We start from the raw sequence: 27556 nt of genomic DNA, 5'->3' as shown, positions 1-27556 counted from the left end.
ATTAATTATTATCAATCATTAATCATTAATCATTAATCATTAATCATTAATTATTAATTATTAATTATTAATTATTAATTATTATGCAACCAGAGGCAGGTGGAGTTGGCAGGCACCTTCTCCGGGTTGCCTTGCTGGGTGAGAGACAGAGGTTTGGTTTCCCTTGACATTACTCACCTTTGTGGAGAAGGGAGCTTGCTTTGGGCCTCAAGCGGTTGCTTCGTAACCAGAAACCACCGGTGTCCACCTACAGCATTCCAGGTCTTCCGCCCACAAAATAATGCAAGATTCTAGTCCTCATGGATTTGAGTCAAGGGCTGATCGTCATACTTAGGGGCCTGATACTGAGTCAGACCACCTAGCTCTGTATTGCCTACACAGACTGGCGACTGGCAGCAGAAAGACTGGAGATTTTGCCAGGGAATGGCACCTGGGGCCTTCTGTGCTGACTGGCAAGTGACACAGCAGGGGGTTGGGCTACAGATGACCCACTGGGAACCACTGCAGAACTATCCATCTTCCTGCCCCACAGTTTGAGGGCAGGGCAGAGGCTTTAAATAAAGCCGATCTGCTCCTTGCAGTTCTTTGCCTAAGCGGCAGGTTGGTGGCAGAGAACAAGACCCACTGGCAGCCCTGCAGGGGTGTTGTGTCACAGCTGGGTAGCGAAAGGGCTGCGAGAGGCTACTCTTGGGCACTTTCGCTGAGCCGGTGAAATAATAATAATAATAATAGTAATAGTAATAGTAGTAGTAGTAGTAGTAATAATAATAATAATAATAATAATAATAATAATAATTTATTTCTACCCTGCCCATCTGGCTGCGTTTCCCCAGCCACTCTGGGCAGCTTCCAACAGAACACTAAAACACAATAACCTTTTAAATATTAAAAGCTTCCCTAAACAGGGCTGCCTTCAGATGTCTTCTAAAAATCTGGTGGTTGTTTTTCTCTGACATCTGGTGGGAGGGCGTTCCACAGGGCGGGTGCCACTACCGAGAAGGCCCTCTGCCTGGTTCCCTGTAACTTGGCTTCTCACAGTGAGGGAACTGCCAGAAGGCCCTCAGCGCTGGACCTCAGCGTCCGGGCAGAAGGACGGAGGTGGAGACGCTCCTTCAGGTATACAGGACCCGAGGCCGTTGGCTCCGTTGGCAGAGCACAAGACTCTTAATCTCTGGGTCGCGGGTTCAAGCACCACATTGGGTAAAGAGATGCCTGCATTGCAGGGGGTTGGACTAGATTAACCTCAGGGGTCCCTCCAAACTCTACGATTCCCCCCGAAAATGAAAAGTGATGGGGACTCTTACCTTGGGGTGGCAGAGAGCAGCGTGAGAGAGGTTGGCGCCAAGAGAAGGCAGTTCTAAGGGGCCGCTGAAGGAGAAGCTGGCTGGCCCATCACTGTGTTTGCTGGGGAAAGAGAGAAAGTCCTGTCAGAAGAGGGGACAGAGTCCAGGAGCCCAAGGGTCGCGGGTTCGAGTTCAGCAGAGATGGAAAACGCCCAGGCCGTCCGGAGAGGATCTGAATGTGGAGGCGACACTTTCACCCAGCTAGACTATTGGTTCCTCTAGCCCAGTATTGCCCGCAATGACTGGCAGCAGCTTCAGACAAGGAGCCTCTTCCCCAGAGATTGAACCCGGAACCTTCTAGAAGCAAAGGCACAGGAGCGTCCGTCCTCTAAAAATAAAATAAGATCCAGTCCTCATGGTTCTGAATCAAGGGCTGATTTGAACAGAAACCTAGGAAGCTGCCTTCTATTGAGTCAAACCATTGGGCCCATCCAGCCCAGTACTGTCTGCACTGACTGGCAGCAGCGGCTCCCCAGAGTCTCAGGTAGGGAGCCCTACCTAGAGATGCTGCTAGCAGGGATTGAACCCAGGACCTTCTGCATGCCAAGCAGGGGCTCTTCCATTGAACGAGGGCCCTTCCCTTAAAACACAGGAAGGTGCCTTCTACCAGACATTGGCTTCATCAGCCAATCACCTTTCCCCTTCACTGAGACATTGGCCTTTTTTTCTTCTGTTTGTCTCTGGGACAGCTATAAAGCTGAATCAGGCGTTTTGTGTGCCACCTAGGACGGCTTCCAATATTCAGAAACGGAAGAGGGGAGATGGGGGAAGGAACCATTCAATGAACCCCACCTCACTGACTGTTGAGCAAAGAGGATATTCCCAGAATCCTTTGCTGCTGCAGCAGCTGCTCTGGAGCTTGCCTGCAGCTGGGGCAAAGGATTATGGGAAGAGATGGGAAGAGTGAAGGAGGGTTGTCAGGGGTTTGGCAGAAGGCACTCCGCATGTGCTCAGGCCCGTGCTGCCATTGCCAGGCCAGACATTCCCGGCTTTGAAATAATAATTTAATAATAATAATTTATTATTTATACCCCGCCCACCTGGCTGAGTTTCATCAGCCACTCTGGGCGGCTCCCAATCGAGTGTTAAAAACAACACAGCATTAAGTATTAAAAACTTCCCTAAACAGGGCTGCCTTCAGATGTCTTTTATAGATAAGATAGCTATAGTGGTACCTCGGGTTAAGTACAGTGGTACCTCGCAAGACGAATGCCTCGCAAGACAAAAAACTCGCCAGACGAAAGGTTTTTCCATTTTTGATTTGCCTCGCAAGACAAATTTCCCTATGGGCTTGCTTCGCAAGACGAAAACGTCTCGCGACTTTTTTTTCTTTGTCTAAAAACAAAGACATGTTTTGTTTATAAAGTTAATTTATTTTCCCTTAAATTTTTGAACTGCTCTTTACAGTATGTGTGACTTTAAAGAGCAGTTAATAAACTGTTGTTGTACCAAATTTGGCTTTGTTTGGACTTTTTTTGACCATAGGAACGCATTAATTGATTTTCAATGCATTCCTATGGGATTTCGTGATTCGCAAGACGAAAAATTCGCTAGACGACAAAAATTGCGGAACGAATTAATTTCGTCTTGCGGGGCACCACTGTACTTAATTCGTTCCAGAGGTCCGTTCTTAACCTGAAACTGTTCTTAACCTGAAGCACCACTTTAGCTAATGGGGCCTCCTGCTGCCGCCACGCCGCAGGAGCACAATTTCTGTTCTCATCCTGAAGCAAAGTTCTTAACCTGAAGCACTATTTCTGGGTTAGCGGAGTCTGTAACCTGAAGTGTATGTAACCTGAAGCGTATGTAACCCGAGGTCCCACTGTACTTATTTCCTTCACATCTGAAGGGAGGGTGTTCCACAGGAATCATGATAATGAAACATGAAACAGCCTCTCAGTGTGGAGTTTGGCGAGGTCTTAGATCAGTGCTGGGGGGGTCAGAAGTTGGAGGACCCTCTCCTGCAATGTATAGCAGCCATCCTAGCCAATGGTCAGGGACATCCAGGGCATACAGCAACATCTGGAGGGACACAGATGTGACCCCACCAAGGTTTAACTCTTTGCGAGGTCCAAACCAAAGAAGAACAGCAACTTAAGTTGACAGAATATGCACAACTTGCAAACTTAACATACAGAACAAGAGAACGAGAAGAGCATACGTTTAAAGAAGATTGGAAAACGTTTATGGGATATATGGGAAATAATGGTATACAGCTGAAAAGGCTGGCAACATTAAGATAAATTCTTTTTTAATAATAATAATAATAATAATAATAATAATAATAATAATAATAATAATATTTATTTGGTTTTTCAGATTAAAGTTTTACAATCACATATCCAACATACAATATAGAATCTCCTGGACTCCCATCGTCCCCTTTGTGGGTCCTATATTTCCTCAACTTTTATGATAATCCAAATCTTTTACCTCTCCATTGTGTCCAAAATTCACCATTAAACTGCAAGTGTTATTCCAATCCTTCTAATGGTGTTAGCTGTCTATAATGGTTTTTTAGATAGATTATAAATTTTCCCCATTCCTTATCAAAATTTTGATCTTCCTGATTTCTGATTCTTCCGGTCATTTTAGCCATTTCGGCAATCCATCAACTTAATCTGCCATTCATCTCTGGTCGGGACTTTATCTTCTTTCCATTAAGATAAATTCAACAGTGTAAATAAGTTTTGATGGATGCAATAATGGAAAACCAAATAGTTTTTGTAAAATATGCAGGGATTTAAGACATGTAAAATGAACGACAGAAAGAGAAGAAGGGACGTCATTGATACTTTAAGGATGTAAAATGAGTATTTGAAACTGTAAAACAGAAAATTTAATAAAAATCATAATAGGTAAAGGTAAAGGGACCCCTGACCATTAGGTCCAGTCATGATTGACTCTGGGGTTGCGGCACTCATCTCGCTGTATTGGCCGAGGGAGCCGGCGTACAGCTTCCGGGTCATGTGGCCAGCATGACTAAGCCGCCTCTGGCGAACCAGAGCAGCGCACAGAAACGCCGTTTACCTTCCCGCTGGAGTGGTACCTATTTATCTACTTCTACTTTGCCGTGCTTTCGAACTGCTAGGTTGGCAAGAGCAGGGACCGAGCAACCGGAGCTCACCCCGGTTTTGTGACATATCTAAAAAGCATTTGCTGTTCTAAAAAAAACACACCTCACCTCAACTGGTTTTCTACTGTGTTAAATGGATTTTCATCAGAGATTCCTAACTGGGAAAGGGACGCCTCGCAGTGGCACCATTAAACATCAAGCAACAGTGAAATTCAAAGTTCAGGCTGCATGCCATAGAACAGGGGTCAGCAAACTTTTTCAGCAGGGGGCCGGTCCACTGTCCCTCAGACCTCGTGGGGGGCTGGACTATATTTTGGGGGGGGAAAGGAAAATATGAATGCATTCCTATGCCCCACAAATAACCTAGAGATGCATTTTAAATAAAAGCACACATTCTACTCATGTAAAAACACACTGATTCCTGGACCGTCCGCGGGCCGGATTTAGAAGACAATTGGGCCGGATCCGGCCCCTGGGCCTTAGGTTGCCTACCCATGCCATAGAATTGCAGAGTTATACGATATGATAATCTTTATTGTCATTGTTCCATAAAGAACAATGAAATTGAAACATCTACATAATCTACATAAGACATTCCAAACCCAACAAGCCTGCTATCCCAGCTATCCGAACCTGGTTAGCCCCCTAAAAACTCTGGAACGGACCCAGAGGATAATCTGGTCTAACCTGCAGGAATATGCATGCTAGACTCTTTCATTTTGGGGGTGATGGGGTGGATGTTTTGAATGTTTTGCATCTCAGCCACCCCCCCACCCCCCGCATCCAGCCAGTCCATGACAGCGGGGGCTGTCTGATAATGTGACGCTCACTCACATTCTCTCTCTCTCTCTTCGATGTAGGTCACAACATTATGATGGAAGATTGGGGAAAATTATGGAAAACCGATTAAAAATTTACAGATTGTTCCCCTATTGAAGGAGAATTACATGAAGATGATGTACAGACGGTACACGACACCGGTGCAGTTAGGGAAAATGTACAAAAGTACTAGTTCAAATATATGTTGGAAGTGTAAGGAAAAGGAGGAGACATTTTATCATATGTGGTGGGATTGTAATGTAATTAATTTGGGGGGGGGGAATAATATACAACGGATTGAAGAAAATGTTCCATTTAATGTTTGTTAAAAAACCTGATGCATTTTTGTTAGGGATTGTAGGGAAAGATCTGCCAAAAAAGCTGAAAAACATCTTCATGTATGCAACAACGGCTGCGAGAGTTCTAATAGCACAAGGATGGAAGACTGAAGAAACCCCAGCTAAAGAATCATGGCAAGAAAAATTGATGGACTATGCAGAACTGGCAAAACTGACATATAAGCTACGGGACAAGGAAAACTGTGACTTTAAAGATGAATGGGAACCCTTTACAAAGTATTTGAAGACGCAACAAAGCGAACTGGACTCCTTGGCTGGCTTTGAATAAACATTCACAAACTTTTTATTGGTAATAATCAGCTAAATAGTTTGAGGATCTATACAACTGTGTAACATGCAGAAAGCAGCAGTCTCAGAGAAAGCAAAGACTGGAACTGAGGGAAGCCGGGGGGGGGCAGGTGGGTTTTGTGTGGGAGGGTGGGGGGGGAGGGAGGAAAAATGGGGGGGGATAAGGATGATATGTTTTTGGATAATATGTTTTGTCTTAATTTTGAATAAAAAAACAAACAAAAAACATTCTCTCTCCCTCCCTCCCTCCCTCCCTCCCTCTGAAGCTCAGGATTCAACTTCTGTGCCCACATGGCCAGGGGTAGGTCGGCTAAAGCCTGAGAGGTCCCTGGCATTGCAGCAGCAGCAGCAGCAACCATGGCCTACGTGGCAGAGAAAGGCAGAAGAGAGACACATGATGCTACTTCAAGAGTTTCCATGGCAACGGGATGCTGGGGAGAGAGGGACAAGGAGGAGGCGGCTCAAGTAATTGATTGGCAATTACCATCGGGTAATCGGGTAATTATGGTGACAAATCGTGCTCCGAACTCCAGCCTCCCGCACAGAGGAGGGAGGAGGCGAATATGAATCCTCTCTCCTGGCAATCCTTGCTCTCCTTGTGCCCACCAGAGGGAGCCCTCGAACCGCCGCTCCCTCCAAAGGCTCTGGGTGCCCGCTGCTCCTGTCGCCCAACACCAGGGCCGGCCCTACCCAGAGGCAGAGGCCTCGGGCATCAGAGACCAAGGGGCAGGCAGTAGGCGCCGTTGCATAAGCCAACCTGCAGGTCTCGGGTGTCGCCAGCTTCTGACACATCCAAAAACCCTATGTTGGCACAGAAGCAGCCACCATTGTCCTGTCCCAGTTACATGAGATCAGAGTTTTGTCCACAAAATTATTATTATTATTATTATTATTATTATTATTATTATTATTATTACCGTATTTTTTGCCCTATAGGACGTACTTTTTCCCCTCCAAAAATGAAGGGGAAATGTGTGTGCGCCCGATGGGGTGAATGCAGGCTTTCGCTGAAGCCTGGAGAGTGAGAGGGGTCGGTGCGCAACGACCCCTCTCGCTCTCCAGGCTTCAGGAAGCTATCCGCAAGCCTTGGGAGCCCAGCAGGAGTTCCCAAAGCTTGCAGATAGCAGCCTGCATCCCGAAGCCTGGGGCGCGCTGAGGGCTTCGGGCAGCCCTCCGCAAGCCTTGGGAGCCCAGCGGGAGTTCCCGCCAGGTTCCCGAGGCTTGCGGATAGCAGCCTGTGCCTGGGGGAAAAATAATTCCCCCCCCCAAAAAAAACTAGGTGCGCCCTATAGGGCGAAAAATACGGTATATCATCCAAGGCATCCTGACCTCACAGTGGCCAACCAGATGTCCATTCTGGGAAGCTCCCAAGCAAGAGCCATCTCTCATTCTCGATCACCATTCTAAGGTAGACTGACTCTGTCCATGGAGGCTCCATTTAGGAATCAAAAGGAAACTAAGATCCTGCTGGCCCAACTTGTCTGGCCTCCTGTTCTCACAATGCCCCAAAGGGAAGGAACCCACAAGCGGCGCTGAACGCAACGGTCACGCTCCCAGCTTCTGATTTCCAGCGACTGGCCTTCACTGCCTCTGGCAACGGAGAGAGAGCACAGCCATTCTGACTCGTAGCTTCCTCCTGCACGAATTTGACTGTTATTGGTTTAGAGTACTATTATTGTTATTGCGATCTTTTGTTAAAATCATCTGAGCGAATGCAGAAATTTATTTGTGCGCGGCTCCAGCCAGGCTGCCTCCCTCTTTTGCTCCCAGGAGACCTCCCTCTCCCCAGCTGGGCTTCTCCCCTCCTCCTGGGGGCTGCTGACTCCCCCCCAGCATCAAATCCCCGCTCTGTTTTTGCAAAGCAGGAGACTTGCCTGCCCTGCATATGCAGCGGATGCAGATGAGCTTGACAGGGGAGCCTTGTTTGTTTGCTCGCACTGTCAGGGTGGCAGAGTGACAGTCAGAGCAAAGGGGGTGTCCTTGGGAAAAACAACAACCGTTTTTCTTTTTTAAACTGCCTCCTGGGTTTCTGCCTTCTTGTCCATCACGGGGCCCGTCTTCTCCCAAAGAATCATGCACCGCGGAGGGGGAGGCGGTCAAGCCCCTTTCCCTTTCCTCCTTTCACTCAGGCCCTTAGCATTCTCAGATCAAGACAAATCCTGGAGCACTAGGGTTGCTTTAATTCCTGAAAATGGCTGCGTAATTGCAGGGGTGACCCTCTGGGTCCCTTCCAAGCATGTGGCTTCCCACAAAGGATGCTGGGAACTGTAATTTAACATACACCCCCCCCAAGAGCTGTAGCGTCCGGTTTCCTCAGCAAGCTACAGTTCCCAAGAGTCTTCCGGGAGCAAAAGTCTTGTGCTTTCAATGCACACACTGTGTGAGCTTGTCACCCAGTCCCAGATCAACAGAACCAAAGAATCATGGAATCGGAAGGGAACCCAATGGATCATCTAAGTCCAGAGGGTCCCAAACTTGGGTCTCCGGCTGTTTTTGGACTATGATTCCCACCAACCCTGGCCACTAGGGATGATGGGAGTTGTAGTCCAAAAACAGCCAGAGACCCACGTTTGGGGAACCCTGATCTAGTCCAGCCCCCTGCAATGTGGGAATCACAGCATAAAGGCTCGGCTGTGAAAGGTTATCTGCATGTGCTCAGGGACACACTGCTATGACATCATGTGATTTAAGCCTCACGGTGACACACACACACACACACACACACACACACACACAGAAGATTCAGTCCCTGAGGAGAGGCAGAGGCAGTTTTGACTCACCTAGAGCCAGGCTCCTGCCTCATAACCTTGCTTCCCGCCCAGTGCAGCCCCTCCCCAAGGCCGCAAAAAGTTTCTGCATAGCAAAGGCACCTCTTGAACCCAGAGCCTTTCTTATCTCGGGCGGGGGGGTGTACATTCATTGGGAGAACACCTTGAGAGGTAAACCTGCTGGCCAGGTGACCCGCAACTCTGACAATGCCTGCATCTCTGGACAGCAAGAGTGTTGAGTTGGGAAGGTTATTAATTTTGCCCATCGCCTCCCACAGTCGATGGAGGCTTCAGTTCAATTTGCATTAGCAAGGAAATAAAATTTAATCGGGTCATAATTAAAACAACACAACACAGAACAAATATATACACGCTGCTGTGTCCATCCAAAAAACTACATTGGCCGTGGGTTGTGTTAATTGCACACAGAGTAGACCCACTGAAATCAATGAACATGATTTTCTTTAGGTCCATTCACTTCAAGGGGTCTAGCCCAAGAGCTTAGCTGGAGACAATCCTGTGTTTTAATTTGTTTTTTTGACTATTGGGTCCATCTACTCCCAGGTGCCCCCAAGGAAAACCCACTGTCAGGATTTGAACACAAGGCCACTCTCCCCTCCTGGGGTTCCCAGCAACCGTGAAGGCAGAGAACAGCCATCGTGGCTAGTAGCCATCAATAGCTCTCTCCTCCATGAACCGCTCTAATCCTCTTTTTTAAAAAAATCCCTATTCCACTGTGATGAACAGATTATGCTAGTAGGTTTGCAAGACGTTTTGTAAGGTGAATTATTTGAAATATTGCAAGAAAGATAATGAGGAGAATTATTAGTTAAGGACAATTAAAGGCAATATGAAATTAAGAATTGTATAATAAGTGATAAAGAAAATCATCAGAGGTGTTAACGGAAGTCTAAAAATATTGTATAAGAGAAGTTATGTTGTATGACTGTTGGAATTGATATGTTAAAATAATAATAATAATGTATATAATAAATAAACAAACAAACAAACCCTATTTCTGCATTGTATCCCTTCCAACAATTCCATCACGATTCTATATTAATAAAACTGAAGGTGAAATGAGATCTTAAATGGTGGTGGAGATTTGAAGAAGAAGAAATCCACATGATGAAGGAGAAAATGAACTTGGGAAATGTGTTTAGAAACCATCACGAATTCTCCCCTCCCGTGGAAAGACCAACAAGTAAAAGGCCTGATGGAGCCACAGCAAATTTCGATTTGCATTAAATAAAACTCACTCACTCAAATTTCATGCAAATTTGGAGCTAATTCTGCAAAGGCCACGAACAGCTGTGGCTGGAACCTCTTGACCAGGCATGCTCCCTGGAAGACATGAGAGAGAGAGAGAGAGAGAGAGAGAGAGAGAAAGAGAAAGAGAGAGAGAGATATCCTGGAGGGGGAATTATAATTTGCAAGGAAGATGTTGGATGCAGAGAAGCAGAGAGATGGATGCATTTAGTTACAGCTGGTGACAGGAGTGAAAGAGAAGCAGCAAGACACAGCCCTTCAAGGAAGCTGGGGCGGTTTATATTTATCCCTTCTCTCTCTGTCTCTCTCTGAACCAGAGCATTCCATCTGCAGGCGCACAGAGCCTTTGGTGCATAGAGGCTGGGGTGAATCAGGTTCCTGCTCACAGTAGCCAACGAGAGACCTATGGGAAGCCTGCAAGCAGGATTCGAACTCAAGAGCAACTCTCCCCTCCTGCAGTTTCCAGCAACTGATAATCGGAAGCCTTGCTGCCTCTCTCTGACTGTGGCAACAGAGCCAGGTTTGCAGCGGGTTGAAAGGCCTGCACTCCAGAGCCACTTGTGTCGGCAGAGGATGCTGTTGTTTAGTTGTTTAGTCATGTCCGACTCTTCGTGACCCCATGGACCAGAGCACGCCAGGCACTCCTGTCTTCCACTGCCTCCCGCAGTTTGGTCAAACTCATGCTGGTAGCTTCGAGAACCCTGTCCCACCATCTCGTCCTCTGTCGTCCCCTTCTCCTTGTGCCCTCCATCTTTCCCAACATCAGGGTCTTTTCCAGGCAGTCTTCTCTTCTCATGAGGGGGCCAAAGTATTGGAGCCTCAGCTTCAGGGTCTGTCCTTCCAGTGAGCACTCAGGGCTGATTTCCTTCAGAATGGAGAGGTTTGATCTTCTTGCAGTCCATGGGACTCTCAAGAGTCTCCTCCAGCACCATAATTCAAAAGCATCCATTCTTCGGCAATCAGCCTTCTTTATGGTCCAGCTCTTACTTCCATACATCACCACTGGGTGACGGACCTTTGTTGGCAAGGTGATGTCTCTGCTTTTTAAGATGCTGAGGATAAACACCGGCAACTCCACAAAAGCTTCAGCGGCTGCAAAATCTCTTCCGGCTCCTGAAAAACACTACCTGCAGTAACCACAAGAGGTCACCAGGTGGCGCCCCTCCACCCCAAACCTGAAGGTTGGGGGGAAGAATTCTAAAACGTCAACAGCAATTGCTCAGCCAAAAGCAAAATAAAACCAGGACCCTCCGGCATTAACCGCCAGGCTGCTCTGCCTCTCATGCTACGGCTTGATGCTTCTCCCAAGATGCAGTTATCACCACTGGCTCTGAGAGACACAGCAGCCTTCTGGCAAGCCTGCAACGCACTGGACTGCAGCTCCGAGCAGCCAGCATTGGCCATGTGCTCCCAGGCTCCCTGCCTTCACCTTACCCAGGGACAGGGGAGTGGAGAGGGACCAAGCCCACCCACCGCAGGATTGCAGGATGTGTGTTGTGGTGCACAGCTCCCTTCAGAGAAGGCCCTTCCCTCTGGGGGAGAACCTCTATCACGACTGGCTGGAAAGCAAACCTTTTGGAAAAGCAAGACAGTTAACAGCTTATTTATTAATCAATCAATCAGCAGCCCCCCCCCATTTAATGCATTTATATTGAACTGAAATACTTTATTGTGACTTGTACAACTTGTATATAGTGAGATTACACGAGCATCACCTACTCAGCTCTCTTAGTCTTAATTCCCCTCGTTTACTGTATTATATGACACCTTCCTTCCTCCAAGCGACGCGGGTGGCACTGTGGGTTAAACCACAGAGCCTAGGACTTGCCAGTCAGAAGGTCGGTGGTTCGAATCTCTGTGACGGGGTGAGCTCCTGTTGCTCAGTCCCTGCTCCTGCCCACCTAGCAGTTTGAAAGCACGTCAAAGTGCAAGTAGATAAATAGGTACCGCTCCGGCGGGAAGGTAAATGGTGTTTCTGTGCGCTGCTCTGGTTCGCCAGAAGCGGCTTAGTCATGCTGGCCACATGATCCGGAAGCTGTAAGCCGGCTCCCTCGGCCAATCAAGCGAGATGAGCGCCACAACCCCAGAGTCAGCCACGACTGGACCTAATGGTCAGGGGTCCCTTTACCTTCTACTCCTTCCTCCAAGGAGCTCAAGACAGTGTTTGTGGCTCTCCTCCTCATCATTCCCACAACAACCCTGTGAGGTGGGTTCGGCTGAGAGGCAGTGACTGGGCTGAGAGGCATGGCTGAGCAGGGATTTAAACCCTGGTCTCTCTCAGGTCATCATCCAACACTCTAGGTCAAAGGTAAAGGACCCCTGGGCAGTTAAGTCCAGCCAAAGGCGACTATGGGGTAGCAGCACTCATCTTGCTATCAGGCCGAGGGAGCCGGCGTTTGTCCACAGACAGCTTTCTGGGTCATGTGGCTAGCATGACCAAACCGCTTCTGGTGCAACGAAACACTGTGACAGAAACCAGAGCACATGGAAATGCCATTTACCTTCCCGCTGCAGCTGTACCTATTTATCTACTTGCACTGGTGTGCTTTCGAGCTGCTAGGTTAGCAGGAGCTGGGACAGAGCAACAGGAGCTCACCCGGTTGCGGGGATTCGAATTGCTGACCTTCAGGCCGAGGGAGCCAGCATTTGTCCACAGACAGCCTTCTGGGTCATGTGGCCAGCAGGACGAAACCGCTTCTGGTGCAACAGGACACCATGACGGAAACCAGAATGCCATTTACCTAGTGGTACCTATTTATCTACTTGCACCGGCGTGCTTTTGAACTGCTACGTTGGCAGGAGCTGGGACAGAGCAACGGGAGCTCACCCCGTCACGGGGATTCGAACCGCCGACCTTCTGATCGGCAAGCCCAAGAGGCTTGGAGGTTTAGACCACAGTGCCACCTGCGTCCCTCCAACACTCTAACCACTATGCCACACTGACTCTCCTTAAAGGCTCACCACTAGGGTTGACAGGTCAGGAGCGCCCCAGACCTGGGATTTCAGGGCTGAGACCTGGGGCAGCCCCTGTTGATGCTATTGGGGGGGGGCTGTGGGAGGTGGTTAATTGGGAGAGAGGAAGGGAAGAGGGCAGTGATGTCACAGGCCCCAAGGAGGTCAATGCCCCCCTGGAGATGGAGGTTAATTAGGGGGAGAGGGAAGGCAAGCCCCACTTTCTATCACATCACTTCTGTTCCTCTTCAAGTGTGGGATCCTGAAATTTGAATTCTGGAAATTTGGCCAGATCTCCTCCACCATACAACCGCTGGAGCTTGACCATTTATTCACGTAAGCCTTTTTCATATTCCGGACCGACATCAACAGGGCCACCAGTTTTCTGGCTCTCTGTGTTATATTCTCTGATCTTGTCCGAAAAGAGTTTCTTCCACAGGACTAAGTTCCTTTGACTTATTAAAAGCAATGGCCGAAAGGCCAACATTTCTATGCAAGTGGAAGGAGATTGCAGAACAGAGCTGTTGGAGAATCATGATGTATTTGTAGAAATTTCAGCTCCTTGCTTCCTGTCCCCGCTGCTCCACCAGAACAGAGGGAGAACAGGAGAATTCATTTCGGGATGAAGGGAGCTAGCCAAACTGCCCATGAGTTGTGCCCTCTTGCGCCAATTTACGCAAAAACCACCTTTGGTGCAAGGGCTGCCTTCATTTCAGAGTTGGTGATAAACACACACACACACACACACACACACACACACACACCACATCTCAAGACACAGACATGGAAGATGTTCTGGGGACTAGAAACATGCCCTCGAGGAGTTACCTAAAAGGATTTTGGAAGGTGCAGAGGATGGGAAGCAGCGAGGCTTAATGGGCTCTGTCAGAACATCTCAAATCCAGGCCTGGAGCCTTCTTGCACAATTCCTACTTTCTTCAGAAAATCATGCTTTGTGTGTGTGTTTGGGGGGGGACGGGGCGGGAAATGACTACAGATCTTGTATAATTACCATCATCATTTGCCCACAGGAGGAGGAAGGGGGGGGACAGTTCTTGGCAAACGTTACCCAGAAACGAGGGTAAAGTCCATTCTTCTCTTTGAGGCAGATAGATAGATATATCTATCATGTGCTTAATGCCAAGAGCAGATTTCTCCGTTCCCAAAGAGCAAAGGGGCACTGCGTTGGCACTGCTGGCATATGGAGAGGTAGCGCTGTATAGTGGGAAGAGAGGGTTGGGCTGGGACATGGGAGACATCCCGGTTCAAATCCCCTGCTAGGCTGTGAGGGCCCGGTGGGTGACCTGGGGCCGGCCAGAGTCACTCAGCCTAAGCTTCCTCACAGAATCATGCACGTCGCGCCGAGTTTCTTGGGAGAAAAAGTTAATGGAATGATAAAGTAGTAACTTCTCCAGAAGAACAGGCCACAGCTTGCCCCTTGTCTCCTGGCGTGTGTTCTTAAGAGAGGCAGTGGTGGTGTATTGGTTAGAGCAGGGGTCAGCAAACTTTTTCAAACTGACCCTCAGACCTTGTGGGGGGCCGGACTATATTTTGGAGGAAAAAAATATATGAACGAATTCCTATGCCCCACAAATAACCCAGAGATGCATGTTAAATAAAAGCACACATTCTACTCATGTAAAAATGTAAAAACACTCTGATTCTCAGACTCTGCTATCACCACTGCAGCCAACTCATCTGTTTGCTGGCTAAATATTATAGCATCTTAGCAGCAGCGCCTAATGCCTAATGAAGAGATCCGTTTCCCCCGATTAAAGAACTGATAGAGATTTCCTCGCTTGGGTGGAAATCGCTTCTCAGGAGCCAGGAGCCTGGAGAGAGGCAGTGAGGAGGGGGTCACTGCCCCCTCCATCAGCAGCCCAGAACCCCCCTCTGAGGACACCCAAATGATCCGTGTATGGTCAACAAAGACATCTTCTAAATTTATCAGATGCTATCACCGTCTCCGGGACGTGGGTGGCGCTGTGGGTAAAACCTCAGCGCCTAGGACTTGCCGATTGTCAGGTTGGCGGTTCGAATCCCCGCAGCGGGGTGCGCTCCCATTGCTCGGTCCCAGCGCCTGCCAACCTAGCAGTTCGAAAACACCACCGGGTGCAAGTAGATAAATGGGGACTGCTTACTAGCGGGAAGGTAAACGGTGTTTCCGTGTGCTGCGCTGGCTCGCCAGATGCAGCTTGTCACGCTGGCCACGTGACCCGGAAGTGTCTGCGGACAGCGCTGGGCCCCGGCCATCTCTTACGCGAGATGGGCGCGCAACCCCAGAGTCGGACACGACTAGCCCGTACGGGCAGGGGTACCTTTACCTTTACCTATCACCGTCTCCACTCTCACAACCCCAGACAAAAAGATCTGAGAGCCTAAAAACGTATCTGCCCAGTTGATGAAAATGGTAATAATAATAATAATAATAATAATAATAATAATAATAATTGTTTTGCTGCTCCTGCTGTTACGCAGGCTGCCCAATAACCTCCATTCTCTGAAAACCTCATGATAAAAAGTGAGGAAGCGTAACAAGCCATATTAAGGAGCAAGACCAAAGCAAAAAGCTTAAAAAACTTTGTTGTGACCAGCAGATGGAAAGCTGCTAGACTTCCAAAATTAAGGACTACTTATTGATTGATTTATTGATACACCAGCTTTTTCTGCAAGGAACTAGAGGCAGTGTACGTGGCTGTACTCGTCGCCATTTTATCCTCACAACAACCCTGAGAGGTAGGTCAGGCTGAGATACCGTGACTGGCCTCACCACTAGAGTTGAGCATCCCAAGCCACAGGTTTTCAGGGCCCAGACATGCGACCTGGGGGCGGCCCCTGGTGATGTCGTGGGGGACGGACTACAGGATAAATCCTTGCGTTAAGAGAAATCCTTGACATTTGCAAGTATCTGCGTCTTTTCGAATTATATTCCTGCTGTTCTGGGAGATAAGGGCTGGGCAACGGAAGTGGTGGGGCTGCAAGTCCATCTGGTGGCCCCAAGACTTTTGCCTTGAACCTGGAAGGACAAAACAGCCAACCTCTCTCACCCCATAGATCAAGGACACTTGCTGCCCTTCCTTACGGCTGAGCCCATTTCTTACAGATGGCCATTTATTTTGAACGCCTATCCGGACTTTTCGCTTGGCAATACGTATCGATTCATATGCTTGCTCTGAGATGGATGTATTGATTGTCGCTGTATTATTAATGTGAGGTGATGTTTTCTTTAATGTCCTGCTTTCTCCTCTATTTTCTTTCTTTAAACCCACCACTTGCTATATAAATCAGTAAGAATATCCTTCCTGGGTAATTGACACCAGTCTCATACACGTAATGGTTACCTGTAGATTGCTAAGCCAGAAAAGGTCATGGTCAAAGGTCAAAGTAGAGTTGGAAGGGACCCCCAAGGGTCATCTAGCCCAACCCCCCAATGATGCAGAAATCTCAGCTAAAGCATCCCTGACAGATGACCACCCAACCTCTGCTTCAAAACCTCCAAGGAAGGAGAGTCTACTACCACCTTCCAAGGGAGTCCCTTCCACTTTCAAACAGCTCTGGCTCTAAGAAAGTTCCCCCTGATACTTTGTCAGGATCTCCTTTCTTGTAACTTGAAGCCATGGGTTCAAGTCCTACCCACCAGAGCAGGAAACCCTCCAACCAGCTCTGCTCAAAAGAACCACTGACCTCCTCCAGTGATCTTGATAAAGGTGACCTTTGGTCTTCACAAGGCATCTGCAAAATGTAGCACCCAGGTCTTTAGTCCAACAACTATTATATACTATACTAATACAGTCGTACCTCGGAAGTTGAACGGCTTGCGAGGCGAACGTTTTCCCGAACGCCGCAAACCTGGAAGTGAGTGTTCCAGTTTGTGAACGTTCTTTGGAATCCGAACGTCCGACGTGGGTTCCATGGCTTCCGATTGGCTGCAGGAGCTTCCTGCAGCCAATCGGAAGCCGCGCCTTGGTTCCCAAATGTTATGGAAGTCGAGCGGACTTCTGGAACAAATTTCGTTTGACTTCCAAAGTTGCTGTTGCTGTTGTTGTTGTCGTTTAGTCCTTTAGTCGTGTCCGACTCTTTGTGACCCCATGAACCAGAGCACGTCAGGCACTCCTGTCTTTGACTTCCGAGGTACGACTGTATATATACTAATTAGACTAATATATTATTCACGGCTTGGAAGTGAAAATCCCTCCTCCGTACAAATAACTGGTAGGATGACACATTCAGATTAGTTCTGGGTGAAGAGGTAGTATTCTGTTAGGCATTATTTTCACTCTTGAAGCATTGCAAATGTCCAATATTCACTGTCATAGCCCAGCCAGGTTTTGCACGCAGGAAGTCACAGCTTCACAGCCAGAAAAGCCGTCTCTCATGCCTTGCAGGGTGACTGCCAATCAGAAGACATGGGCTGGGCTGGGTGCACCAATGGTCGGAGCAGCTCCTGTTTCCCAAGACGTCAACAGACTAAACGTTGGCTCTCCAGGCTCCCAGCAGCCCCCCACTCCGGCCAGCATGGCTACTCGTCAGGAAGTTTCAGCCCAGCAGCATCCAGAGGTCTCCCTACCTTTGCTTCAACACAACACAACAGAGAGGAGGGTGGTCTTAACTGGTCCTCCTGAAGCCTTGCAGAGAATCAGCATCGTCAGTTCCCCAGGTGGGGGAGCTGGGGGGCACCTTCACTGGAGAAGCCCCAATCCCAGAGGGAGTGTGGCTTCCAAATGAGGAGGGAATAATAATAATAATAATAATAATAATAATAATAATAATAATAATAATAATAATAATTTATTTCTACCCAGCCACTCTGGGCAGCTCTCAACAGAATATTAAAAAGGTAAAGGGATCCCTGACCATTAGGTCCACTCATGGACGACTCTGGGGTTGCGGCGCTCATCTCGCTTTATTGGTCGAGGGAGCCGGCGTACAGCTTCCGGGTCATGTGGCCAGCATGACTAAGCCGCTTCTGGCGAACCAGACAGGGCAGCACACAGAAATGGCGTTTACCTTCCCGCCAGAGCGGTACCTATTTATCTACTTGCACTTTGACGTGCTTTCGAACTTCTAAGTTGGTAGGAGCAGGGACAGAGCAATGGGAGCTCACCCCGTCACAGGGATTCGAACTGCCGACCTTCTGATCGGCAAGTCCTAGGCTCTGTGGTTTAACCCACAGCACCACCTGCGTCCCTCAACAGAATATTAAAAACACAATAAAACTTCAAACATTAAAAACTTCCCTAAACAGGGCTGCCTTCAGATGTCTTCTAAAAGTCAGATGGTTGCTTATTTCCTTGACATCTGATGGGAGGCTATTCCACAGGGCAGGCGCCACCACCGAGAAGGCCCTCTCTGCCTGGTTCCCTGTAACGTCACTTCTCGCAGGGAGGGAACTGCCAGGAGGCCCTTGGAGCTTGATAACCTGAACAAAGTGCAGGCAGAAATCAACCTGCAGAGAGACACCTCCCTCAGGCACCCAGCTCCCTCTTGTTGTTGCCATCTGTCTCGAGAGGCAATGGAGTGCGCCTCTGGGGGGTGATGTCAAACCCTTTGCACTAGCAGCACCCATAGCAGGTCAAAGGCAGCACCTAAAACAGGGCTTGTGTGTCACGGTCCGGTTCACAGGCGATCGAAGTCCCAGCTGGGGACGTCGGGACTGGGGGCAAGATGGTGGGGTGGGAGCAGGGACTGGAGTGCAGAAGCCAGGAGTCAGGAAGCCAAGAGTCTGAGGGTCAGAGACCTGGGAGTCACGAAGTCAAGGGTCCCAGGATCAAGAAGCAAGGAGTCATGAAGTCAAGGGTCCGAGGATCAAGAAGCAAGGAGTCATGAAGTCAAGGGTCCGAGGGTCAGGAAGCAAGGGGTCACAAAGTCAAGGGTCCAAGGATCAAGAAGCAAGGAGTCATGAAGTCAGGGGTCCGAGGGTCCGAGGGTCAGGAAGCAAGGGGTCACGAAGTCAAGGGTCCGAGGATCAAGGATCAAGAAGTCAAATGCAGCAAGGCACGGCACGTGTTCCTGTGGCAAAGAGCCGAAGGGAAATGATGACCTTATATCCCTTCCCGGCTCTTGCCACCAGGTGCTGTGAGTTACCAATCAGCCTCACCTGTGTGGCTGCTCCTTGCCTCTTCAGAACAAACTTAGGAAGGCCTCAGACCTGCGGAGTACCATTGGTCACAGAGTCTGGCTCCTGCACGCACACCTGACATTGTGACCCACATAAGAAGAGCCCACTGGATCAGGCCAATGGCCCACCTAGTCCAGCATCTTGTTCTCACAGCTGCCAACCAGAAGCAGGATCCAAGCACAAGGGGCCTCTCCCCGCCTGCAATTTCCAGCAAGTGGTATTCAGAAGCATTGTTGCCACTGACCGTGGAGGCAAAGCAGAGCCTTTGTGGCCTAGTCTCCTCTGCAAATTCGTCCAATCCTCTTTTAAAACCACCCAAGTTGGTAGCCATCATTACCTCCTGTGGCAGAGAGTTCCATGGTTTTAACTATGTGCTACGTGAATCTTCCGATTTCACGACCTGTGGGGCTGCACCCCAACGCTTACCAATCACCTTGGGCAGGGGGTCGGGAGAGATTGTTCCTGGGGTGTCCTCCCCCAGCCAAGGAGGCCTCTTTGAACCAATTAAGTTCACATCATTCAGTGCTCCCTGACCTCTATGCCAGCTTTGCCCAGGGCAAAGGCACCCACTCTCCACACTTCCGAACTCACCCTCGGGTGCCAAAGATCTGGGCCTCAGAGCACCTCGCAGTCGAGGAACCAGCCAAGGCGAGGCAGCAAATTGCAAAATTAAACAAACCGAGTGAGTCATGTAGCCGTCCATTATTTATGCTGGCATTGAATAATTCATCGGGGAGCCTCGGTTTCCTAAGTGCAGCCGCCACCAATTTTTCCACTCTGTCGCACGAGTCCAGGGCCCCAGCCACAAGGCTGCCACCGGGGCATCAACAGCGTCCCCCCTCTGCTTCTCCCTGCATGCGCACGGGAGCGGAAGCGACAGCAAAAGGGCACCTGCGCATTGCCAAACCCGGCTGGCCCGCGTACACGAGTTCCAGCGCGCCTGAGTGCGCCAGCGACGCAAAACAGCACGAGAGGGCGGCCAATTTTGTCGCACGGCGGCCGCGGCAGTGAGATTTGGACAGCCAATTGCCCGCATCGGCAAAAGCGAGAAGGCAGAGTGTCACAATGCAAGTTGGCATCCAAGAACCCACTGAGCCGATCTGAAAATGATCCCAACCGCTCCTCATGCGTAAAGGGCACAACTTGCCATACGGCTGGTTTACAGTTTAACTCTGCACTGTGCGAAGGAGGACTTCCTTTCCTCATTGCCCTGAATCTTCTAACATTCAGCTTCGTCACTTGTCAACGAGTTCCAGTGTTATGAGAGGGAGGAAACTTTCCTCTATTCACTTTCTCCACGATGTGCATAATTCTACAGGCCTTTATCGTCCCCTCTTCCTTGCCTTTTCCCTACACTGCCACCTTTCTTTCATAGAGGAGTTGTACCTGCAGCATGGAGATATATACCACTGGCCTACATTGCAGAGTTGGTTTTCAGGACTGTGGAGGTAACACATGCAAAAGGGTGCCGAATACTTCAAACCACCAGCACGGTGTAGTGGTTAGAGTGTCAGACTAAGACCCAGGAGGTCAGGGTTCAAATCCCGACTCTGCCACAAAGCTCACTGCTTGACCTTGGGCCAGCCACTCTTATCTCTCGGCTTAGCCTACCAAACAGGACTGTTGTGGAGATTAAATGAGAAGGGAAAGAACCATGTACGCCACCTTGGTCTCCTTGGAGAAAGAGGCAGAAGAGAAATGCAATAAATTTTATATATTTATATACTGTATTTTTTGCTCTATAAGACTCACTTTTTCCCTCCTAAAAAGTAAGGGGGAATGTGTGTGCGTCTTATGGAGCGAACGCAGGCTGCGCAGCTATCCCAGAAGCCAGAACAGCAAGAGGGATTGCTGCTTTCACTGCGCAGCGATCCCTCTTGCTGTTCTGGCTTCTGAGATTCAGAATATTCTTTTTCTTGTTTTCCTCCTGCAAAAACTAGGTGCACCTTGTGGTCTGGTGCGTCTTGTAGAGTGAAAATACAGTGGTGCCCCGCAAGATGAATGCCTCGCAAGACGGAAAACCCGCTAGACGAAAGGGTTTTCCGTTTTGGATGTGCTTCGCAAAACGAATTTCCTATGGGCTTGCTTCGCAAGACGAAAATGTCTTGCGAGTTCCTGCGGGTTTTTTCTCCTCCCCCCCTTTTTCCCAAGCCGCTAAGCCGCTTATCAGCTGATCCTAAGCTGCTAAACCGCTTAACAGCTGATCCGCTAAGCCGCTTAACTGCTGATCCGCTAAGCTGCTAAGCCGCTTATCAGCTGATCCGCTAAGCCCGCTAAGCCGCTAATAGCACTAATCCGCTAAGCCGCTAATGGGCTTGCTTCGCAAGACGAAAAAACCGCAAGACGAAGAGACCCGCGGAACAGATTATTTTCGTCTTGCGAGGCACCACTGTACAGTATATGCTGTTTGCATGAGCTACACAGGCAACTCTTGGGAGAGGAGCTGTCCTTGGTCCTGAAGATAGCATTTGACACCCCACCTACACCTCCCTGCCCAGGCCATTTCCTTTGCACTTGCCCAAGGTGGGGCAGGAAGTGGAGAAGCTTTGGGCAAAAGTCCATTCAGTAGATACAAGCACCAGCTGGGCATGTAGAAGGTCTCAGGCTGGCAGCATCTCCAAGTAAGACTCTCTCTCTCTAGGACCCACTGGATGGCTGGATGGTCTGATGCTTTGAGTTGCTAGAAGGCTCATTTAAATCAGCCCCTTACTCAGAACTATGAGGACTAGGAACTTATTTTATTTCTAGAGGGCTGAAGTTCAGTAGCAGAAGGTCCCAGGCTCAACTTGCTGCAGCATCTCCAGGTGTGACCCACGCTGTCTCAGGCCCTGGACAGCCACTGACTGCCGGTCAGCGTAGACATTACTGAGCTTGTGGACCAGTGACCTGTCTCAATATATTCAGCAGCTTTCTAGGTTCCTTCCTGGGAGAGGAAGCTGGTTTTGGAGCCACCTGGCTGTGTACTGAGATAGCCAACCTCAGACACACACAAACACACACACACAGCTGTTTCAGGTTATAATTGCCACCGGTGCTTTGATCAAAAAGACAGGAAGCATAAGCCAGGAAGGCAACTAGCAAAAAGGCCTTGACCCGGCACATCAAGGATTGTGCATTTTTGCAAATTGGGGGGGGGGGAGCCCAAAACAGCCCCTATTTCAGGCCATGCAATGATCACCTTTTAACATAAGAATAGGCTGCTGGATCAGACCAGCGACCCATCTAATCCAGCATCTTGTTCCCACATTGGCCGACCAGCAGGGCTGGGGGATATATATCGATACACCGCCCCAAACTGGTTTGAAGTCCATATTGTGATACCGGTTTCATATTTTTTGACCTGGTGACATATCATGAATCATTGTGTGTGTTTGTGTGCTATCACAATGGGGGGGGGGGGGCGTGAAGCCAGCCAATGCTTCTCTTGATTCATGCAGCCCCCGTCGGCTCAGCTCTCCCCAGCCTCATGCAGAGAGCAGCAAATCACAAGAGCAAGCGTTGGCATAAAAATAAAAATAAAAAGTAGAGCCAGCCACTGCCTCTACACAGCTCCATCCTTATTTCAGACATCGTAATACTGCTGTTTAGCTGGTGATATATCACACTGTTGAAAACCAGATGTTGCCCAGCCCTACCGGCCAGATGCCTGGGAGAAACCATCAAGTGCAACTCTCCCCTCATGTGATTTCCAGCAACTGGTATTCAAAAGAATTCCTGCCTCTGATTCCAGGCGCAGGGAATAGCCATTGTTGCTTGCAGCCCTCAATAGCCGTCCTCCCCCATGAATTAGCCTAAACCTCATTTTAAACCAGGGGTCAGCAAGGTTTTTCAGCAGGGGGCCGGTCCACTGTCCCTCAGACCTTGCGGGGGGCCGTACTATATTTTGAAAGAAAAAAAAGAACGAAATAACCCAGAGATGCATTTTAAATAAAAGCACACATTCTACTCATGTAAAAACACCAGACAGGCCCCACAAATAACCCAGAGATGCATTTTAAATAAAAGGACACATTGTACTCATGTAAAAACACGCTGATTCCTGGACCGTCTGTGGGCCGGATTTAGAAGGCGATTGAGCCAGATCCGGACCCCGGGCCTTAGGTTGCCTAAAAAGGTAAAGGTAAAGGGACCGCTGACCATAGGTCCAGTTGTGACTGACTTTAGGGTTGCGGCACTCATCTTGCTTTATGGCCAAGGGAGCCAGTGTACAGCTTCCGGGTCATGTGGCCAGCATGACTAAGCCACTTCTCGCGAACCAGAGCAGAGTATGGAAATGCCGTTTACCTTCCCGCCGGAGCAGTACCTATTTAGCTACTTGCACTTTGACGTGCTTTCGAACTGCTAGGTTGGCAGGAGCAGAGACCGAGCAACGGGAGCTCACCCCGTCACGGGGATTCGAACCACCGACCTTCTGATCGGCAAGCCCTAGGCTCTGTGGTTTAACCCACAGTGCCAGCTGCATCCCTTTAGGTTGCCTACCCATGTTTTAAACCATCCTGCGGGAACAAGGTCTATAATTTGACTAATGTGCCCTGTGTAGAAGGAGATCTTTTTATCTTCCAACACTCAGCTTCATTGCATGCCCACAAGTTCTAGCATTAGAAGAGAGGGAGAAAAACTCTTCTCCATTTTTCCCATTCCACAAGTTTATAAACTTCTGTACTGCCTCCTCCGAGTCACTTTTCCTCTAAGCTAAGAGGCCCCAAATGCTGTAACCTTCCTTCACAGGGGAGTCCCTCCACCCCACCCCCCTTGATATTTCCATTGCCCTTTTGGAACCTTTTACAGCTCCACAATCTCTTTTTGAGGTGAGGCATTCAGAGACATCACCTTGCTGACAAAGCTATGGTTTCCCCAGTAGTGATGTATGGAAGTGAGAGCTGGACCACAAAGAAGGCTGATCGCCGAAGAATTGATGCTTTTGAATTAGGGTGCTGGAGGAGACTCTTGAGAGTCTCATGGACTGCAGGAAGATCAAACCTCTCCATTCTGAAGGAAATCAGCCCTGAGTGCTCACTGGAAGGACAGATCCTGAAGCTGAGGCTCCAAGACTTTGGCCACCTCATGAGAAGAGAAGACTCCCTGGAAAAGACCCTGATGTTGGGAAAGATGGAGGGCACAAGGAGAAGGGGACGACAGAAGACGAGATGGTTGGACAGTGTTCTCGAAGCTACGAACATGAGTCTGACCAAACTGCGGGAGGCAGTGGAAGACAGGAGTGCCTGGCGTGCTCTGGTCCATGGGGTCACAAAGAGTCAGACACGACTAAACGACTAAACAACAACAACAACAATTCAGAATTGCACTCAGCATTATTCTGAGTGAGGTATGGCATTACGACGCTGGCAGTTTTATTTTCAATTCCATTCTTAATGATCCCTCGCATGGATTTTGCCTTTTTTCACTCTCCCTTCCCCAGCCTGAAAGGAGGGTAATGCCTGTGCCAGAAGAATCCCCCCCCCCCGCAGAAGCCCCCAGGCAGAAGCTCAGCCCCAGGGCATCATGCTTTGCAAAGGCAGGATTCTTACCCCTAGAGAAGGAAGAGGTTCTTGCTCACAGCAGATGGCCTCTGGGCACCAGAGCGGGGTCCCTGTCCTCTGCCCTCCCTCTCCTGTCTCCCATAACCCATCATGTGCCTCTCCAAGGGTTCAGCTCGCTTTCAGGCCACTGGTTGGAAGTCACAGAGGGGAGGCGCAATAGGTTTGGGGGCTCCAGAGCTCAGACAAAGGTCTGAGTGCTCCATTTCTAAATGGGGGTTCGGACCTGCGTCAAATCCAGGCAATCTGAGCCAGGGGCCTGATTCTTTAGTTTGCAACACCTCGGGAGGAGGAGTTTTTTAGCAGCAAGGGGGAATGCATTCTGCACATGCACGGAAGCCCTGCCATTTTTTACTAGGACATGTCATAGGGACTGATCTCAGTGCCGGAATAAGGTTCCCGAACAGGGGTGGGCTACATCTGTGTGTGTGTGTGCCAGTCAAACAGGAGGCAGTGCTTGGTCATAAGAGTCACAGGATTCTAGAGCTGGAACAGACCTCCAGGGGTCATCTAGTCCAACCCCCTGCAATCCCAGTCAAATGGCGCTCCAAGCTAGGTTTCAAAACCTCCAATGAAGGGAGTCTGAGGGAGCCCCTTTCCACTGCCGAACAACTTGGTATAAGGCAGTTTCCTACCTGGGCATCGAACTATCCAGTTGGCCCAGGTGCCCTCTCTGCCTTTGAGGAACATGGGAGGTTGCCTTCTGCTGAAAGTCCTCCTAGCTCAGTGTTGTCTGCACTGACTGGCAGCATTTCTCCAGGGTTTCTAGCACAGGGGACGGTTCCTGCCCTACCGGGAGATGCTTTTGGGGTCTGATCCCGAGACGTTTCTCATGCAAAGCAGGTGCTTGACCACTGAGCTACACTCTCACACAGAGGACTAACTTAGCCAGCTAGCCCTGGTGATCATCTAATGTTTATTGGATTGATTTCCCCCCTACATTGATTTTTTAATTCTGAATTTATTGTTATTCACGTTTTATACTGTATTTTATGCTGTTTTTTTGTTGCATCAATTAAGTGTTTTGAATTTGTTGTTTGCTGCCCTGAGTCCGGTTTTCTGAATTGGGAAGGGCGGGGTATAAATAAAAAATTATTTATTATTTATTATTTGGAGGTCACACATACGTGTAAAGTCTCCCACCCCAAGGCCGGCCTCGCGGCTCCTCTCTGCCCTTGGAACTCCAGGTGAGCTGAGGGTCTCATTGCACCCACTTTTCCACTCCCATCCAGGAACTGGCCAAAAGTTCAGGGGCTGGAGTAGATGGCCCCTGGGGTTCCCTTCCAATTCTACAATTCTTTTTTTTAAAAAAATTAACATCTTTATTGAAAGTTTGAAAAGTACATAACGATATGTGCACCAGACATGGTGAGACACAAACAAAGAGAGAGAAAGAGAGAGAAACAGAACCCGCGCAGAAGGGGAAACAAAGGGCGGTGGGGGAAAACCCAAAACTGTGTATTTCACAAGGTTGTTATTGTACTTCACCTTGAATTACGGTATGTACCTTGCACATGAAACCTTACCAAAGGACACTGTGAGAGGACTCTCTGTGCCCTTACCACAGCAAAAAGACTGAAAAATAAAAATACGTCTCCCTTCTACAGTTGGATAAAAGACTTACACAAACTCACAACATAGGAACAACTTGCATATAAATGCAAACTTGCCATGGACAAATCCAACGATATTTGGAATCCATTCTTACAAATACAGTGGTACCGCTGGTTGCGAACGGGATCCGTTCCGGAGGCCCGTTCACAACATGAAAAGAATGCAACCCGCAGCAGCGCGTCTGTGCACGTGCGGGTTGCGATTCGCCACTTCTGCGCATGCGCATGACGTCATTTTGCATGTCTACGCATGCGCGAGCGGCGAAACCCAGAAGTAACCCTTTCCGGTACTTCCGGGTTGCCGCACGACGCCACCTGAAAAAACGTAACATGAAGCAAACGTAACATGAGGTATGACTGTACTGTAATAGGTTAAGATCTGGTGGAGTAAAGGTAAAGGGACCCCTGACCATTAGGTCCAGTCGCAGACGACTCTGGGGTTGCGGTGCTCATCTCGCTTTATTGGCCGAGGGAGCTGGCGTACAGCTTCCGGGTCATGTGCACAGCATGACTAAGCCGCTTCTGGCGAACCAGAGCAGCGCACGGAAATGCCGTTTACCTTCCCGCCAGAGCGGTACCTATTTATCTACTTGCACTTTGACGTGGTTTTGAACTGCTAGGTTGGCAGGAGCAGGGACCGAGCAACGGGAGCTCACCCTGTCGCGGGGAATTGAACTGCTGACCTTCTGATCGGCAAGTCCTAGGCTCTGTGGTTTAACCCACAGTGCCACCCGCGTCCCAGGAGCAGAAGTACGACTCTACAATTCTATGATAGGTGATCAGGAAGGAACTGTCCCTCTGCCCCTGAAAGCTTCCCCATTTCCCCTTCCCTGAGTACGTGGCTTGGCTTTGCGGGGAACTCTCGCAGCAGCATTCTGGATTGTGCCGCCCAAGATTAAATCTGTGGAGGAGGATTGCTGCCTTGCTATTTACACGGGGCAGTGTTTGGGGTGGGAGAGCCCTTGAGGGAAGGGCGGGGAGCCCTCCAGACACAAGGGCCCTGCGTGCCAACAAATGCTCCTTTCAGACCAGGACTGGCAAGCACGCCAGGCGGAGGCAAGCAAAGCGGGCACGGTGCCAGGAGGGACTCTGAGTGGCTCCTATTGTTTTGCAGCCGGGTGCCCAGGAGTCACGGGTCATGTGCCAAGGAGGGGGGCAGAGTCCTCAGTTCCAGAGACCAGCCTGGTGGTGGCAGAAACACACACATAGGATCATAGGAAAGCTGCTATATACAGAGTCGGACCTTCGTGGTTCACCTAGTTCACTACTGCCAGCACTGACTGGCAGCAACGGCTCTCCAGGATTTCAGGCAGGGACCATTCAAAAGGCTGGGTGGACATCTGCTAAGGATGCTTTTGTTGCAATTCCTGCATTTCAGGGAGTTGGGAGTAGAGGAGCCTTCGGGGGTCATTTC

At 49.2% G+C, this 27556-nt stretch overlaps 1 protein-coding gene across 6 annotated transcripts in view; it reads right to left on the bottom strand.

Annotated features, from left to right (window-relative positions):
• Positions 1-27556, bottom strand: part of RAP1GAP (RAP1 GTPase activating protein) — a 108204-nt gene that overhangs the window by 55720 nt on the left and 24928 nt on the right. For all 6 annotated transcript variants that reach the window (XR_014528752.1, XM_083514660.1, XM_083514659.1 and 3 more), the window contains exon 3: positions 1305-1404. Coding sequence is in view for 3 of the 6 variants with exons in the window: in XM_083514655.1 (XP_083370781.1) it covers positions 1305-1404 (100 nt within the window). In the remaining 3 variants the exon portion in view is untranslated. The remainder of the gene's footprint in view (positions 1-1304; positions 1405-27556) is intronic.

Source organism: Podarcis liolepis, assembly GCF_965112155.1.
Source record: "Podarcis liolepis genome assembly, chromosome: 7".
NCBI lineage: Eukaryota > Metazoa > Chordata > Lepidosauria > Squamata > Lacertidae > Podarcis > Podarcis liolepis.
The sequence above is the reverse complement of the archived record's forward strand: the minus strand, read 5'-3'. Positions and strand labels throughout refer to the sequence as shown.